We start from the raw sequence: 18910 nt of genomic DNA on the forward strand, positions 1-18910 counted from the left end.
CAATCCCGGACACAAGTCTGGCACAAACTCTGCACAGTGATATGGGAAAAACAGTTTGAGTAAATGGTAAGCCTGTGATATCTTTTGAGGAAAAGTGAAAAGAGAGACACTGCAAGCTGCTTAAGCCTTCCTTTTGATTTCCAACCGGTAATTGTTAAAAGCCTGTTTTTAGCTGTCAATTTCCATAGCCTTCCTTAATTCCGATGGCTCTCCGTGTTGTACAAGAGGAAGCAGGGTTGTACGTGCACATGCATGGAACTGAAAAGAACTACATTTAATTGGTAGTGGAATTAACTTTATTAGGCACTTGTAAGGCAATAACATGTAGCCATTCTGGAACAAAGGCACACCACGTAATTGTGAAACTGAAAGGGCCATCTAGTTCATCAAAGGAAGCTCCAGCATAAAAATGTTGAATTACAATAGATTCGGAAATCAAATTCTATGACTTAGAAGTGAGATCAGGGTTTTTGATTCCATCTCTTGTATCAATCATTTTATTAATGCCAGAATGCTTCTGTTGCCATCACTAACACTTTTTGCTTTTTGCAATTGGCAGCGTTTGTTCTTTATGCTCTTTATTTGCCTCTGACCTCACTCTTCTGGATCCTCCCCATCCCACTATGTGCATGCATGAGCGCACACACCTAGCAATTTAGGATTACATGCATCTGATTGAAGTGGACACGAAAGCTGGAGTGAAGATGTCATGATAAATGAGAAACAAAATCTAAAACAAATCCATTGCGTAGAGAAAGACTGGATTAGCACCTATTAGACGGTTGATTAAATTGTTCATTTTAGGCATCAAAACCATTCCAAGCTCTGACGTTCAGCATTTGCAAACAGAAATCTCCAGGTACCAGGTCACATGCTCCAGCCTCCATCAATGATGTACTCCTGGCCAGTCATGAATGCTGACTGAAGAAAGCAAGGACAAAGTTTGAGCATATAGCATTATTCAAGTCATTGTTTCCTCAGTAAATACAGTACTATAAATGTAGTGGTCCTGAAATATACTCAGAGTCACAAAGTGATTTCATGCTCTTTATTCATCTCATAGTGGTGAGGAGGAATGAATGAAAGTCCCCTCAAAGTATCTGCCTTATATACATTATTTACACAATGGGCTGCACATGATTGGCTAATTCCGGAATTCTACTGTAAGCCAATCAGGTTGTGGATTCACTTCTATCTGGAGCATAATTGGGTGGTTCCTGCCAACCAATCATACTGCTGCATTGTTCTAGGACCAATCAGACTGCTGCATTCTGAATCTTATTGTTCTAGGACCAATCAGACTGCTGCAGTTTGGATCCTATTCAACTCAGTACATAATAGGTCCCAACCAATATTAAATGATTGAACTCCATATGACTAAATGACCATTGTGAAAGGATTAAGGCTGCAATATAAATCCTGTCTGGGCGGGACTGGAAGTGGAGGTAGATTGCCAGCAGTAGCCTGTGAAAATCCCCAAAATGGGGCCTTGTGCAGATGGGACTGAGACAACCCAGGAGCCGCTAGATTCTGAGCAGGCTCCACTGCCTTCACTTGATGGCACTGGGCCCAGTTACGACACCAGCTTCCATTAATATCAGTGCATTGCTCATTGCATTGATACTGTCATGCTTAGTTTGGCTCTCACTGGATGGGGCAAGGCAGCAGAGGGAGGAAGAGTTTGAGACAATTGTGCAAGTATGTAAGAAGGATCTTAAATTGTAGGGATTGCAACTACAGTTTGTCCCGAGCACACCCAGCCCCGGTGGGGACAAGCGATGGAAAGCATAGTTCTTTATTGGCAAAGCACTTGGATTACATCTGTTCCTAAGGTGCAAGGAAGAGACACACCAGGGATACAACAACACAACCACACACACCCGCATCTGACATGGTGCACGCAAGCAACTGATGTCTCCTGTGTGGCAGCTCCAGCTGCTTCCGTCACTGTAAACCCTTCCTTGTCCTTTGTGTCAGTGAGGGAGGAGATGGAGGAACTTCTAATGGCCCATCTCTCTCTGGGGCTGCCTCTTCCACCTCTTCGGCTTCCTGCAACTCTTCCCTAACCTCCTCTCCTCCTGTCCCTGACTGCCCAGGCTCTTTCCTCTGGCTCCTTCCTCACGGGTGGCACAACCCCACAAATCGCTGACCCCTTTGTCTGGACCATCCTGTTCCACCAGCCTCCTCTGCCCACCCCTCCGACTTGCTGACACAGTTTGGGATTCAAAACCTCACCTCACTAACATTACTTGCTTCAAATTAAAGGTTCTGAGTGGCTGGAACAACAAACGAACCCCTCTCTACCCTCCTTCTAGACAAATAAGAATTCAAGGAACCATTCCAGCCAGTCAAAAGCACTCAAACAAGGACTGGTGAGCGATGGGGCCTGTGGCTTGTTCTGGGGGCCAGAATGAGGGGGCCTAAGGCCCCCTACCCAGTTCTATATTATTATTATTGTTGTTGTTACTACTGCTTGTGCTTCACCAGCAATTCCCAGGGTGGGTTGCAATAATTTAAATTTCAGAATTAGAAACAGCTGAAACAGATTACAGTCAAGGGAATAGGGTGGGCCCTGAAAACACATTATCTCAGGTGTCAGCAAACAGAAGCCTGTTGGCACTAGCTGTTAGAGAGGCACTATTTCAGACAACCTGGTGTACTGCTATATGGCTGACCCATTGTACTTACTTCATCGGAAGCCAGGTATACAAACAGGTGGGCTACTTCTTCAGCTGTCCCAAACCTACCTATCCTTTGTCTGGCCATAAAGTCTTTCAGTGCCTGGAAATAAAAAGCATTCACTGCATCAATAAATCTAGACGTGGTTCTCATACACAGGACTTTCCCCTGGCGTTATTTTTCATCATGCGATACTTCAAATCCACACCCAGATCGTTTAGAATAGTTTGGAAGTGTATCAAACTTCCACGCGAATGTTGTTCCCAAGATACTGTTCAAAGAAAATAGAGGGGAAAGCCAAGGCAAATTGAGACATCTAACTGTCAAGGTAACCTGTACATGGGGTCAAGAGATGTCAATATTTATAAAGGAGGCTGCACTTCAACAGCTGCCAACAGGCAGAAGAGCATTCTGCCCCTTCTAAACGATAGGGTTGTGAGCTCAGTTGTTGCATTTAGGCAAGCCTAGCTCTGCCACAGACTCACAAACTTCCCTTATAATCCTCTTACAGACAAAAGCTTTCTTTTCTGCTTTTGAATAACCACAGCCAGTTGTGTTATCTGACAAAACAGGCTAATATTAACTATGGTTTGCTTGCAACAAGCCATCTTCACAAACCATGGTTTGAAGTTGACTTGTTGCAAACAAATCATAGCTAAAATCATTATGGTTTATTAGTGCTTAACTATAGTTAATGCAAATTGGAAACAAGAGGAGGATCGGGGAGTACATAAGCCTACAGGTAGGCTAGGCTCATTCCCATTACAACCAACTATGGTATTGTTTATGAATAAACCATAGTTTACTATGATGGCTAAGCAAAGCCAATTAATACATTCTGCAAAAAAGTCTTGCGGTGAATAAGTTATCTACATTCAGAGGTGAGGAGGATCTGTTTACTTTTTACATTTCACTCTACTTTTTACTCTATTTACTTGTTAAAAATCCCAGGTTCAAAATGGTGAAAAATGAATGTTTTGAAGCAGCCTGTGGAGAACAAAGGTGCTTTAAATAGCTTATCACTGCCGGATTGTGTGTCATAATGCAAAAAAATAAATTGTATTGCCCACCTGTTCTGGATCAGGGCTGCCCTGGATTCTCTCCTGCAGAGAAGGAGTGTCAATAGTGCCTAAGAAAATACCCAAACATTAATTAAATGGCATCAGGTATTGATGGCATCTGATGGCATCTGTCTGAAAATATTAGTTACTTTAATAAATAACCCAGAGGGCTTCACCCTTAAAATGTAAACTTTAGATGTCTTTGCATGAACTTGGAAACAGAACAAAGATGCTGGAAAGCTTCTTACCAGGACAAACACAGTTGCATCTGATTCCTTCCCCAATGAAGTCAGAAGCTATGGATTTGGTAAGTCCAATAACTGCTGCCTTTGAGGTACCATAGACACACCTCTTAACAGCTCCTGAGAAAGAGATCAGGGGTGGGAATCAGGAAATCAGATCATACCAAAGAATGCAAAAGCTCATTTTGCATCTCTATATAGCCTTCATCCTGCCTTCTCATTGGCTGTCTCTAAATAATCTTGTGATGAGCTGAACTTCTATTCCCTGTTCTCTTCTAAAAACATATTGCACAGATAGATTTTTATAGAAGAAAGCTTTTGTGTGTGTGTGTGTTTGCATTCTGTGCCCCTGAGAATATTGCCATGCACTATTTAGACCCCATTTCTCCAGCTGTTCCATTTCTACCCAAGGTTTCTATTACTTGCAGTTGTTGGGAGGTCACCCCAGTTTTGCCTCTCCCCTGGTCAACCCATAAAAGCAAGGCTGTAAGATACCTGTGGCCCTCCACACATGGTTGGACCACAACCCCCATCAGCCCCAGCCAGCTTGGATGATGGGCAGAGACAATGGAAGTTGGAGTGACCCGGAAACTACAACTAAACCAAGAAGCGGCAGCTAGACTGGTGACTGGGAGTGGCCGCCAAGACCACATAACACCGGTCTTGAAAGACCTACACTGGCTCCCAGTACGTTTCCGAGCACAATTCAAAGTGTTGGTGCTGACCTTTAAAGCCCTAAACGGCCTCGGTCCAGTATACCTGAAGGAGCATCTCTACCCCCATCGTTCTGCCTAGACACTGAGGTCCAGTGCTGAGGGCCTTCTGGCGGTTCCCTCGCTGCGAGAAGTGAAGTTACAGGGAACCAGGCAGAGGGCCTTCTCGGTAGTGGCACCCGCCCTGTGGAATGCCCTCCCACCAGATGTCAAAGAGAAAAACAACTACCAGACTTTTAGAAGACATCTGAAGGCAGCCCTGTTTAGGGAAGCTTTTAATGTTTACTAGACTATTGTATTTTAATATTCTGTTGGAAGCTGCCCAGAGTGGCTGGGGAAACCCAGCCAGATGGGTGGGGTATAAATAATAAATAATTATTATTATATATTATTATCTACACCATCTTGGACACACCTAGTGATGCTTACCATGGTACAAGTGTTAAGCAGAGGCAGATGTTTCCAGAGTGCAGCCTTGGCTCTAAGAAGCCACTCTAGCCATCAAAATGTAATGGATGTGGCACACCAAGTATTCATGGAGCTGCCCTAAAGCTGACAACAGCTTCCTTTATAAAAGGTCAGAAATGGCGCTCCTCATTGTGGCTGGGCTATATAGACTCATCTTAAAAACTTGGCTATATGCAACAACATCTCTGTAATTTGTGGGTTTTTTAATATACTGAATATGCTCTGTGTATGGTTCTGTTATTGTTTGTGTGGTTAACATTTTAGTTTCTACATACGTTTATGATAGGTCAATAATATAATAAAATAAGAAACGGCATGCCATGTCCTGCATAGTGAAAACTTTGTTTTGTCATGTCAAATTTATAACCTGCTTCCCCATTCCAAAGAAGCCCATGGCAACTCACAATAATCAAAATACATAGGAACATTTTGAAACAAATCTTTAACATGCTAAAAGACAGCAAGTAGTTCCTGCAGTAATAAACCTTCATAAAATGTGGGGCTTTTTTTGCACTGGGTACCCGTCACTTGCATCTAAGAATACATAGTCCCCACCAGACAAGATGAATACAGATATTCATGTGAAATGACCCTTAGATTGGTATTAGACCAACAGGACACCAGAAGGACATAGCCCCCAAATATCCTATATCACAGGCACCAGTCCATTTTAAAATATGTGTAAAATAAGGTAAGGATGACATGAACCTTGCTGTGCTTAAACTGCGAAGCTACTGACCTTTGATACTAGATACCACAGAAGACATGTTGATGATGTTACCAGATTTTTCCGCCAGCATCTATTTGAAAAATGCAAACACAAAATGTTTTGACGCCACAAGAACACCAAGCAGATGACTATGAGAAAAGCTTTGCTGGATCAGGGGAAAGAGAGGCCAGTCTAGGTCAGTATCCTGTTCTCACAGTGGCCAACAAGAAGCCTATGGGAAGCCCGTAAGCAAGACATTCATGTAATACTGTGTCATTTTAAACAATTAAATTGAACTTTGGGTTCACAAATGTAGTTTATCTTTTCTTTTTTTAAAAGGTGCAATTGAACTGAAAAAGAAAGCTTTTGTCAGATGCTTTAAAACTTCACACACAAAGATCATAGAAGGATTAACACATATTTGATGGGCAAATGAAAGATCTATATGCTCTTGGTCTCATGCCACGACTCTCGTGGCCAGCGATGGAATACGTAGTGAGGTTCTCTGCTCTCACCTTATTTCATTAAAACTGATGGCATGATAAGCTGTCCCATGACAGGATAATTCTTTAAGGCCCTCCCTCCAACATCCTTTCATTTGCAAATACATTGCTCACGATGGTCCTACGTGATTCTGTTTCTAATGCTCTTTGCACCCGCAAAAGTTTTGGGACAGCCACATTGCTTCATTTCCCATCAGTGCATATCCTGCAACTTCCTGCTGAAATTCTCTCACTTTTTATGTCACAAATGTCCTGAGGGATTGGGGGGGGGGGAGGGGGCGTTTCCCACCTTGGTTGCACTATAGTCTCTCTGGACAACAATAATGTGATAGCATTGGGGGAGGATCACAACACACACCAAAGCAGAATTAACCCACCAGTAATGAACAATGGTCAAAACCATGTTGCAGAACACACCTGCGATAAAACACTAGTGTGGAGGGCCCCAGAAGAAATGCTTTAGAAAAATTGTTAGTGGGTACCTAGCAGTTTGAAAGCACATCAAAGTGCAAGTAGATAAATAGGTACCGCTCTGGCGGGAAGATAAACGGCGTTTCTGTGCGTGGCTCTGGTTTGCCAGAAGCAGCTTAGCCATGCTGGTCACATGAACCGGAAGCTGTACGCCGGCTCCTTCAGCCAATAAAGCAAGATGAGTGCCACAACCCCAGAGTCGGTCATGACTGGACCTAATGGTCAGGGGTCCCTTTACCTTTACCTTTTATGGTACAGTAAATAACTAAAAAAAATTATTAAATTATTAGGAGGAGGTTAGACTAAGGCCCCATCTGCACTATATATTTAAAGCAGAATCATACCAGGTTAAACAGTCATGGCTTCCCCCAATAAATCTTGGGAAGTATTGTTTGCTAAAGGCTCTGAGAGTTGTTAGGAGACTGATATCCCCCTCCCAAGTGCTACAATTCCCAGAGTTCCCTGGGAAGAGAGATGGATTGTGAAACCACTCTGAGAACTGTAAGCTGCAAATATTATCTCGGCCTGGCTCCTTCTCCTCTTACATCACTTTTACCAGCCCTTTACTGAGCACACAGTGAGCTACACCTCTAAAGGATAAGAGAACAGCATGTTGGCCTTACCTTAGGCAGGAATGTTTTGATCATCAGATACATACTGCGAACGTTGACGTTCATAGTGAAATCCCAGTCTTTTTCCTCACATTCCAAAATGGTCCCCGTACTGACAAATCTGGCATAAAAGACACAAGGAACAACAGGTTGTTTTCCTGTGCTTTCAGGGCTTTTCATATATACCTTCAGCGGCTGAAGTTGTCCAGGCTTTTATTTTATTTTAGTTATTTTTATGCTGCTTATGTTGTCAAAGCTTCTAAAGCCATATACCTGGGTGGATATATCTTTTCCTGGTCAGTGGGCTGAACTCTCATCTCCTCACCCTTGCAGGGTCAAATTTGACAGGTGGGCCGCGTTGCCCACTTTTCATAGAATCGTTGAGTTGGAAGGGACCACGAGGGTCATAGTAACATCAGGCAGTGCTGAGCTTTGAAGCTCCAATTGTTGGGACTTCAAAGCACAGTGTGGGGGTGTTTGAAAGCCCAGTGCTTCTGTTTTAAAATGCACATTGAAAAGGAAAGGCAACTGACCCACGACAGCAGCTTACCCTGCAATATTACATAGAACGTCAATTCTCATCACTTCCTTGGCCAGTTTTTCAATTTGTTCTTTGTTGGTGACATCCAGCACACGAACCTGGATGCCTGTTGAGGAAATCAGCATATCAGAATAGGCAATATTGTTTTGATTTCATGATAAAGGATGATTACCTTGCATGTATGTACACATCTGTGCAGTGAGAGACTCTGCGCATACAAATTAATTCATGTAAGTGTTCTGCCTGTTGCCTTTGTCCATGGAGTTTTCTTGGCAGGGATACTGGAGTGGCTTGCCGGTTCCTGCTCCAGGAACCTTATAGTTAAAGCCATGGTTTTCCCAGTAGTGATGTATGGAAGTGAGAGCTGGACCATAAAGAAGGCTGATCGCCGAAGAATTGATGCTTTTGAATTATGGTGCTGGAGGAGACTCTTGAGAGTCCCATGGACTGCAAGAAGATCAAATCTCTCCATTCTTAAGGAAATCAGCCCTGAGTGCTCACTGGAAGGACAGATCCTGAAGCTGAGGCTTCAATACTTTGACCACCTCATGAGAAGAGAAGACTCCCTGGAAAAGACCCTGATGTTGGGAAAGATAGAGGGCACAAGAAGGGGACGACAGAGGACGAGATGGTTGGACAGTGTTCTCGAAGCTACAAACATGAGTCTGACCAAACTGTGGGAGGCAGTGGAAGACAGGAGTGCCTGGCGTGCTCTGGTCCATGGGGTCACGAAAAGTCGGACATGACTAAACGACTAAACAACAACAAAGTGTTCTGCAGAGCTAGAAGAACAGTTGTACAGGGTTCTCCATCACATGAAGCACTCACTTGTGTAGGATTGTATGCAGAGAGGAGCACCCTTTTTCGGGCCCTTGGCTCTGTGCATGAAGTGCGGTCAGTGGGCATATTCATGCCCTTCTTCCAAGACAACTTCATGAGAAGAGAAGTTGCGAAAGGAGCTAGAATGTCAATATATTTCCATTAAAGTCAACAGGACTTCCAGGGGCAGCGTGATCATGTTTCGCAGAAATTCTCCCAGCTCTACGTGGGTGGCTTTCATCCCCATCAGTGAGCTGTCCTCAAAGTATATTAAATCACTGTAAATATAGGCCTAATGCACACAGCTCCACCTGAATCTTGATGAATAATTTCCTTCAGTAGAAAAAGTGTTGTTTTTCCGCATCAGAGTTTAACAAAAGAAAATTAACACTACCCAGGTGTCAACAGCTTAATAACTATAATCAAACCATTATTGCTGAGTAATACAGATGACAGAAAGTGCTATTAAGCTTTATTTCTTTGCTACAAAACTTGGATTTATCTGAAGCCAGGCAATGCTCTGAAAGGGTTCAGTTAACAACGCAGGTCAGGACTTTTATTTTTCATTTTTAGAGGCAAGGGAATTTGATTGGGAATTTGCTGGCAAGCCCAGCAGTGTTCAAGGCTAATTTTATAAGGTACCTACAACACATGTTTTACTTGGAAGCAAACCTTACAGAGTACAAAGATATTGACTCATACCCTCCAGTATAACTCAGATGAAAAAAGGGACATTTCTCACCCCTCCGGCCCTCCTTGACCCCCACAATTTTGTCGTCCCCCCTCCACCACAGAGCATTTCCTCCACCACTGTACCAAGGGGACACAGCACACACACCCTCCACAGCCCTGAAAACACCCCTTAATCCCGATTTTATTTTTATTATTTTCTTACAAAAAGAAAAACACACACCAATAAATCAATTTTAGAAGGGGGCAAGATTAGATACAGATGCACAAAGCATTTAAAAAAAATAATAATTCAAAACTCCTTGAGCTCCACTTCCCTTTTCTAATAAAATGCATTTTTGCATGTAATTTTCACTATTATATATATTTATATGTGCACTTTACACTAGTATATGTATTTATGTACACATTTCTTGGCTGGAGAACTACACTGCAAAATTCAGAGAAGCACGGATTTCAATGGACATCTTGTTTCAAATTCTGCAAATTAGGTAAGTTCACCTTTACACGTGAAATGCATTGGACAGCCCATCCCAATTGCTCTTCAGAAGGTATATTTCTGTTCTGCTCTACTCTACTCCACTCCCCAAATCCATCCAAAATCTGAAGCAGTCTCAGGCTCAAAATAACTAAAGAAATACCTGGATAGGCTTCCAGTTCTCTGAGTTTGGATTCATTGATATCTGTAGCAATGACCTTGGCTCCTTCCTTTGCAAAAGCCTTTCAAAACCAAACCAAATGTAGTTAATATCTGAACAGATTAAAACATGGGCTCTGCCTCCTAGCTGCCATGGATAGTTAGCTGGTTTGATAATGTTCTGATTGTTGTGAGGAGCTGCCATCAAAACATCAAACACAGAGTTAGGTAAGACTGATTTCTCAAAGAATTGGATTCAAATGACACATCCTCTCACTGCATTTATAGTCCAATCAAACCTCTATTGTTGTTGTCACAATCAAGTGGCATATAAATTATGTGAAATAAATAAAATATTTTTGTATTTGGAATATTCTGTTCCTAAATACGAAGGCATTTTCACAGGCCATCTGTCATGGATGCTTTAGCTGACATCCCTGCATTGCAAGGGGTTGAACTAGACGACCCCCAGGGTCTCTTACAACTCTACAATTCTGTGTTTCTATGATTGGACAGGTTGGTTTGGGCTGATGAGAGCAGGAGTCCAATGGTGTCTGTAGCGCCACAGGTTCCCCATCCCTGGTTTACACTCTCTAGCTCTGATCGCTTGAAGATTTCCCTTTTGTGATTTCTTCCCTCCCTCAGAGCGGAGGCTTACCTAGGCTCCCTTGTGCCCTTGGCAAGCCGTACTGGCATTTGGCACCATACCCCTTGCACCCTTTCCAAGTGGGACCACTCACACTTCTAATAGTGACTGGGGAAGTTGCTGCGATGGGGAGGTTGCTGCAGAGTTGCTGCGATGGCCCACGCCAGCGACTGGATGCCTCCAACGAGGAACCCAGAGGAGCCTGGATGCCTTGCCCAGAGCAGCAGAGGGGCAGCCAAGGGAGCACACTGTTAGAATTCTTGCTCCATGATTGCAGTCATGGGACTTTTGTCTTTCACATGACGTGGTATGTTTTGACTCCACAGAGTGGGAAGTGATGGAGACAGGATGTTTGTGTTACTGTGTTCCGTGAAGTGGGACTTTTGTTCTTTGTTCTTTTTCTCTTTGCTGTCTGATGCTAGAGAGAGAGGGAGCCATGCCGTGTGTGTTTATATGTAAATAAAGTAGATTAGCCAAAACGCTGAATTGCTGAGGTCTGTCACGTGCATGATGTGCATACGCTGCAGATCCCTAAGTATGCCGGTGTTGGTTGGCATCGGTCGCTGTGATGTTTGGGCTGAAGAAAGCTTATGAAGCTCCCGAACAATCGACCAGGAGGGAGGGAACATGCCAATCGGGCATGTGTCCAGTTCAGGGTCCTACTCGAGTGTAGGCTAAACTCCTGACACACACAGATAGATGGCCTTCTAGCCACTCCAAACTAGAGTGGAGAGGCATGATTTTTGCACCCCCCCCCATGGCCTGCGCCAACCCCTAGGTCAGGGGTAGGCAACCTAAGGCTCATGGGCCACAAGCGGCCCACAGGGGTCATTTAACTGGCCCACAAGCCGCCCACTCGGCGAGTCCCCATGTGCTGTGCTAAACTGGCACAGCGCGGCATGGGGACTCACTTCTGCGGCACCGGAAATCACATCTGCGCAGACGCAGAAAATGGCGGGCGCGCACTCTCACTCCAGCCCACGGAGGGGGCTCCGCGGCAGTGAACAGGCTCAAGCAAGGTAAACCTTGCCAACCCCTGCCCTAGGTACTCTCCTGCTCATGTCCTCACCGCTATCTAAATACATTCAAGCACAAGTACTTTTGTGACAGCTGCTTGCAGATGCATTTGTACAAAATCCAACCCAAAGCAAACCCAGTAAGAGTTCCCGGACTTACAATAGCTGTGGCTCGACCAATTCCTTGTGCTGCAGCAGACATCAGTATTACCTTCCCATCCAGCCGGCCCATCGTGCCCCCTGTAGGTGATTCAAAGAGATTGTGGCATCTGATTCACCAGCGCCAACTACAGAAGGAACAGCTGCAAGAAATGCACATTGTCTTTCATGCTTGTTGTAGAGCCAATCACACACGTATTTCAACATATTTGCAGGGTTTCGTTTTTGCGTAACTAGGAGCTGATCAACTGCTTTTAATATATTTGTTGCATGCCACCACAAGCTCAGAGAGGTGCGAGACTCCAGGAGGTCTGGTTTCCTCGGTATGAGGGATAGCAGAGACTCCAAGGAAGGAGAGCCTCCTAAGGGAGACTTGTCCACTGTCAAACAGCTCTTGCTGTCATAAAGTTATTGAGCTGGAATCTCCTTCCTGGTAAATTGAATCTGTTGGTTTGGGTCCTACCCTCCAGAGCAGGAGAAAACAAGCTTGTCCCATCCTCCATGTGACAGTCCTTTAGATATATGGTTGCCCTGCTTTGCACATATCCCAGCTTGTCAACATCCTTCTTAAATTGTGCTGCCCAGAACTGGACACTGTACTCCAGGTGTTGTCTGACCAAGACAGAACAGAGCAGCATTAGGACTTCCCTGGTTAAGCATATGGCTAGACATTTGCTTTGAGTCCTTTATTTAACAATAACAATACTCTTATTATTTATATGCCACCCCTATGACTGGGTTATTTTACTTATTTTCCACATGGCAAAACCTTTTTCTAAAGGCAGAGATAATTCAAAGCTACTTATGCTTGCTAACGGCACACACACAAACTGCCAGAGTGCAGACAATTCTCATCTGCCAGAATCCATTCTCAAATGAAAGAGTCTATTATTTGTAAAGAAAAGGAACAAGAATGGAGGAAAAAATTACCTCAGGAGTGCTGAGAAGACCTCTTTGGAGACCTTTGTCCAGGAGGCGGTTACCTGTGTTTTTCAGAGAGCATGCTGGGATTCAACTCAAGTGTGCTGGCAAATTGCTTCCGAGTTAAGATAAGTCATTGCCGTGGTAGAAGTAAATACTGCCATCTAGTGAAGTTTAGGGTTAAGCTACTTTATGGCAATGCATAAAAGACTGTTGGCATCAGACTGCTACTTATGAACAAAGACAACTGGCAAAACGGCACTGCTTTCAATTAACCGGAGAGGAGTTTAAATATATGTCTAATATATCTCTAATTCATGCTACTGTCGATAGGCTAAGCCAGAGCTTTCCAAACTGGGTGTGTCGGCTGCAGTGTATAGATGTGTTGCGCAGACACTCCCCATGCTACTCCTGGGGCTGGAAAGGGGTTAGTTTAACCTCTAGTTTGCTAGTAAAACTGAATTACTGTGTTGCAAAATTATGCATGTCTAAAAAATGTGTCACCCACATGGAAAGTTCTGGCCAAAATGGATTGACCAAGATGCTAGGATCAGGATAGCTAACAGGTCTGATTTTTTGTGCTAGATGTAATTCATAAAAATTGTTCAGCAGAGTTGGCCATGCCACACAAATGAATTCGATAAAATTACGGTACATCTGGTTGTATTTAATACAGCACTCCTTAAATCTGTTCTCATGGCTCCCTCAACCACCTGGAGCAGATTTGGGGCGGCGGCAGGTGGAGCATGTGTAGAGAGGAGTGCGAAAAATTCAAACTGAAATTGCTCCACTCACACACATTTAGTTGAATACTGCCCACTGCACTGAATGAACAGCAATAAATTACTTCTAAAAAGAAAAGATTATATGAATATGCAAGCTCCACCATGCTGGCTTTGGGAAGGGCATGACTGAGAAAGTGCTACGTCTACCTATTTTACGTAATTTTTATTACTATTGGCAGTTGCCAGCTATACTAAGGCAAATCTCAGGGAATGCAGACCATGCTGAGGGTTGTGTAAACCATCAGAAAAAAGGAAGCTTATTTCTATACCAAGCTAAACTCATTTACCTCACAAGGAAACAAGCAGATTCTGCAAATTGCATACACTTAGGCAAACATCCACATGTATTCTGCCAATGGCCATCGGCACACCAAATTAAAATCTTGCTTAGGTCTTGCTTCCGATTTTTATCAATTTACAGTCATACATTATCAACTAGAACAGAGGTTCCCAAATTGTGGTCCATGAACTTCATTCAGGTCTGCCTTAATATTCACTTAAATTTTTATTTGTAATTTTTGTTGCTTTTTTTATTTCCCATATGGTCATTTATGGTATTATTTGAGTTCTTTGGAATGCAAACTGTAGTACAATAAAACACAAAAAATAAAAGCAAAAATAAAAATGCAATTAAAGATCATCCATTGTCCCATCGCATCATGTTACAATTGCTACAACAGGCCGAAAAGCCATTAAATGGTGCACAAAGACCTCCAGCAATTTTCAAGTGATCCATGGAAGTTTGGGAACCACTGATCTAGAAACTAAAAAAAATAAAAATGCATCTGTTTTGTCTATGGCAGACTTACCAACAGGACCCTGGAAGCTAACATGTGCTGTGTAACTCATTGCTTGGTAACCTTGAGTTGCCTGTCTTATCTAGGATTTAGCCTTCACATATTTTTACTTCTTTCGAGGGAAGATGAACCAGTATCAGTGGAGCTGTAATGCTAGACAAACACTCAGCTTTCTACCACAAGTTTAGCATAAGGCAAACAGTGTTCATGGCATGCACAAGAGGCTCAGTGATATTCTACCGGCCATGTAATAGGGGAGTGGATTATGCTGCATAACTCAGTCCCATCTCAGCTGTGTGAAGGGCCCTATGTGTTCATCAATGTGGATGCATGGAACTCCTCTTTGTGAAGGGGATGCTGGGATACTCAGGACCATTCCTTGCATATACTGGCAGGGGAAACTGATGGATTCTCCTTGCTGTGGCAAGTGACTGAGGCGATAACGAGGCTTTCAAAGTTACCATAGGGGAAATGGGAAAATATTTGAGCAGAGGTTAGAGACGGGATTTCTGCTTCATGCTAACCATTTAACACTTTGCAAGACTGTTTGCTGGCTGAAGACCTTTGTTTAAAGCTCAGAGCTCTACAAACAGCCTATTTTATTCAGAAGCAAGCACCAAGTTAAATGGGGCTAACCCCCCACGGAACAGTTCATAGGACTAGTCATGCACAAGGCTGGATTAATAACCCAAATCCAGGCCATCCGATCCAAATTCCAGCACTCTGACTGCTATACCAACTTTTGCCAGCTCAGGGATCAACTACAGCTGCCTACATTTTTGGACTCCCCTTGGAGATGTGGCTACGGAGCGGTTGTCATGATGAGCTCACACACATCTCAATTTATCTCTGTACCATCACACTTTAGAAAGATGACTTCAGTTTCAACAACAGAAATATTTGTGGAAAGGTATTCTTTATGGACTGCAAGAAGATCAAACCATCCATTCTTAAGGAGATCAGCCCTGAGTGCTCACTGGAAGGACAGATCGTGAAGCTGAGGCTCCAATACTTTGGCCACCTCATGAGAAGAGAAGACTCCCTGGAAAAGACCCTGATGTTGGGAAAGATGGAGGGCACAAGGAGAAGGGGATGACAGAGGACGAGATGGTTGGACAGTGTTCTCGAAACTACCAGCATGAGTTTGACCAAACTGCGGGAGGCAGTGGAAGACAGGAGTGCCTGGCGTGCTCTGATCATGGGGTCACGAAGAGTCGGACACAACTAAACAACAACAATTCTTTATTTCTTCTTTTAAAAACACATTAAAAATAAGTATGATGAAGTCAAAAGAAGATGGAAATCTATTATTCTGTGTCCACAAAAATATCAAGACAGCTATTGTGTCTTGCATTTAGAAACATCGTCATTGTTTGAGCCTGCAAACCACTGCTTATAATTTTTGTCTGTAGACTCTGCTGCTCTGTCAGTGGACGGGACACCTGAAGACTTTGTGTCTGTTGGAGAAAAGAATAGTGGACATCTGTTTAAATAAAAATGGCTGCAATCAAGTACACGTTTTCAAGACATCTGTAATTATTAGAGACAACCAGAAGGCAAAACAATTGTTCAGAAGAAAATGACCATTTGTGGGTAGAGGGTTCTGGGCCTTTGTATAAAGCGTAGCGCAACACACACCATTAATCATTGTGACAACTGAAGCTCATAAGCCATACTAATTCAAAATGGCAATGAGCTCAACTTGTATCATTTAAATTTGTTGGTGTGCTTTGCGTTAGATGTCCTGCAATTAAAACATGTCTCCTGTGCAGCTGAGAGCCACGCTTTGGAGATGCAGATAAAAGCTGTACTAGGAGTGATGTTTAAGGAATTACACTGCCAAGGCTGGCAAACAAGGGCAGAAAGTGCACTGCAACTATGCTAAAAACGATGCTTAAATGCCTCTCTCAAAAGATGTTGAGATTTATACGAATCATAACAACCCCACTATATTTCAGACCTTGAAATATTAATTTAGTACAGCTGCAGACTCAGTTTAAAGAGTCACAGGCAGATATGATTTGTACCCAGCTCAGTATTACGTTTCCAAGTTGAACTCAAGTGCCAACAAATTGCTGTACTACAATGAAGAGCAGGATGACTGAGTGAGCAACTGAAGGAGGGAACAAAGTCTGCTAGCTTTTATGTTACAAGATTCCAGAGCCTTTAAAACAGAATCAAAACTGCTCCGGCAAATGGCAAAGCGCAACACAACCATGCGCATCAGTGTACTGGGAGAACCTTACAGCTTGCTTTAACGAAAGCAGTTTTAACTATGCACACCTGCTCCTCCCAGACCCTTGCACAGCCTTTCCTGCTTCTTGCTGTGGCATTTTGGCTAAACTTTTTATCTCCGCAACATATGGGGAACTGTGGGCCAAAAGGCACACTGAACACTGGAATGTGAGAGATGGTGTAACTGCTATTGCCAGCTACTTTGGACCTACCAGAGCCGCCTATTCTGAGTGCGTGTATGAGAAGTAACTGAAGTTATTATTGATTATTCCTGCACTCAAGGTCATAGGGCACCCTTGAAGCACTTTACGTGGCTGATAGTGTGGCACTTTTCATGGGTTTTGCATTTTTCTTAGAGGTTCTTCCCTTTCAGGTAGTATATTACAGCAAGGGTGAACAGACTTCAGGCTTGTGAGATCTACCTTTGTAAATAATAAACTTATTTACATCTCTAAATAAAAACGGTGGGGGAGGGGTTATTTTAAACCACCCCGTGATCTTAGAATGAAGGGCGGTAGATAAATATTGATAGAAAATAATAATACCACTGTGTTTTCTGAGAACCCCAACATGCACTAATTGTAACATGCATGAAAGAACATGGTGCCCCAAGCAGCTGCTAAACAAAGGGATTTGTTCTGAGTGCCAGAAACAAGTACAGTGGTGCCCCGCAAGACGAATGCCTCGCAAGACGGAAAACTCGCTAGACGAAAGTTTTCTCCGTTTTGGAGGTGCTTCGCAAAACGAATTTCCTATGGGCTTGCTTTGCAAGACGAAAATGACTTGCAAGTTCCTGCAGGTTTTTTCCCCTCCCCCCCCCCTTTTCTAAGCTGCTAATAGCGCTAATCCGTCAATGGGCTTGCTTCGCAAGACGAAAAAACCGCTAGACGAAGAGAATCGCGGAACGGATTCTTTTCGTCTTGCGAGGCACCACTGTAATTCCTGTGGTTCCTGCTTCATTTTGGCAGTCTTTCCCCCCCTCAGTGGGTGGGGACACAGTTGTTTCGTTATTGCAGTTGTCCAGCTGCTGGAATTCATAAATCCTTGCCAATTTGCGGCAAATCTCCCAGAGGTCTCCCAGCAGATCTCAGCCTGCCTTCTGCATACCCCTGTATCACACCATTACCTACCTTTAAAATCTCCTAAGCGAGAGTTATCAAAGAAGGTTGGACAGTTCAACAACACAGGAGCGGGCGTGTCCAATGACAGAGCTGGTTGCAAGGAGCGCTCTCTACAGGGAGAAGATGGCAGCTCCGACATAGAAGGAGGAGCCGTCTTCCTTGGTGATTTTAGCTGTTGCTCCTCGCTTCTGGGCTGCTGCCTCCTCAAGGACCACTCCCTACAGGGAGAAGATGGCTGCTCCAACACAGAAGGAAGAGCAGTCTTCCTTGGTGATTTTAGCTGTTGCTCCTCGCTTGTGGACCGCTGCCTCCTCAAGGACCGCTCCTTCCATTTCTTGACTTCCTCCTTCCAGAGCAGCTCATTTCTGGAACACAAAGGAGACATGTTGAAGAGAAGTCATTTTTGTGCTCTAAGCCTACAAACCCAGCTCTTACAAGTAGAGGAAAAGGCTTGGCTTCATCTAGCACAACAGTGGGGAACCTCAGCCCTGAGAGTCAAAGGAAGCCCTCTATCTCCCCAGGACGCTGGCCTTCCTTCATAGCCTTCTTGAGTATTTTTGCCTGCCTGCCCTTGCACTCTGATAAAGGCCTGGATGTAGAGGGATGTGAGAGCATGTTTAGAAATTAGCTTGCTGCCACTGGAAGTCTTCTCATTCTAAATACTGCCTCGCATGAAATTCTGCACATGACTCTCTGTGGTGGCCTAGATGAGATCAGTGGGATCAGCTAGCAGTGGGATGCCTGCTACCAGGCCCCCTCGCTGGAGAGATCAGACTCTGCTTCTAACATCCTACCCCCTGAAACATGGAAATTGTTTCCACCTCCTCCCCTTCTGAATAGTGGCAGCAGCACTATTTAAAAAACACTTCTAGCAAGCCTTCATTCAAAACGATGCAAGCTAAGCCGCTGGGCTTTGGCCTGCTTACAAACTGACGTGTCGTGAACTGATACTGGAATAGACAAATGTATTGATTGGTTTTGTATTGTGTAGCTTGACTTTCAACTCCAAGGAACACAAGGCAGCAGGCATGACTCTTCTCCCACACCCCTTTCCCTACTCACAACAGATCTGGGGCATAGCTTGGG

General features: G+C 43.8%; 2 protein-coding genes across 9 annotated transcripts in view; both read right to left on the reverse strand.

Annotated features, from left to right (window-relative positions):
• The window catches only part of CENPE (centromere protein E), a 299890-nt gene that overhangs the window by 247336 nt on the left and 33644 nt on the right, over positions 1–18910 (reverse strand). For 6 of the 7 annotated variants that reach the window (XM_079990184.1, XM_079990185.1, XM_079990181.1 and 3 more), the window contains 2 exons: positions 17834–18189; positions 15694–15925 (listed from right to left, as the gene is read on the reverse strand). In XM_079990184.1, the coding sequence (XP_079846310.1) occupies positions 15807–15925; positions 17834–18189 (475 nt within the window). In that variant the 3' untranslated portion in view covers positions 15694–15806. Of the gene's footprint in view, positions 1–15693; positions 15926–17833; positions 18190–18910 lie in introns of those variants that run through there. The other variant, XM_079990180.1, reaches the window with a different exon arrangement.
• On the reverse strand, positions 274–12991 carry BDH2 (3-hydroxybutyrate dehydrogenase 2). 2 transcript variants are annotated; one of them, XM_079990326.1, is made up of 10 exons: positions 12896–12991; positions 11967–12046; positions 10149–10227; positions 8008–8104; positions 7470–7578; positions 5903–5963; positions 3989–4102; positions 3750–3808; positions 2689–2781; positions 274–921 (listed from the first exon to the last, which is right to left on the reverse strand). In XM_079990326.1, exons 2-10 carry the CDS (start codon positions 12036–12038, stop codon positions 868–870), a joined length of 738 nt encoding a protein of 245 aa, XP_079846452.1. In that variant the 5' UTR covers positions 12039–12046; positions 12896–12991; the 3' UTR covers positions 274–867. The 2 variants fall into 2 exon arrangements, with proteins under 2 accessions (XP_079846452.1, XP_079846451.1); XM_079990325.1 differs by having other exon boundaries at positions 11967–12108; positions 12896–12987.

The sequence above is a fragment of the Podarcis cretensis genome (assembly GCF_951804945.1).
Source record: "Podarcis cretensis genome assembly, chromosome: 9".
Taxonomy (NCBI): Eukaryota; Metazoa; Chordata; class Lepidosauria; order Squamata; family Lacertidae; genus Podarcis; species Podarcis cretensis.

Coding starts and splice junctions, on each gene's coding strand:
- BDH2 (XM_079990326.1), bottom strand. CDS start 12,038: ATGGGCCGGCTGGATGGGAAGGTAATACTGATGTCTGCTGCAGCACAA. Junction 2,782..3,749: donor GCAGCCCTGATCCAGAACAG/GTGGGCAATACA, acceptor TTTTATTTCCAG/GCACTGAAAGACTTTATGGC. Junction 922..2,688: donor TATACCTGGCTTCCGATGAA/GTAAGTACAATG, acceptor TGCTTTCTTCAG/TCAGCATTCATGACTGGCCA.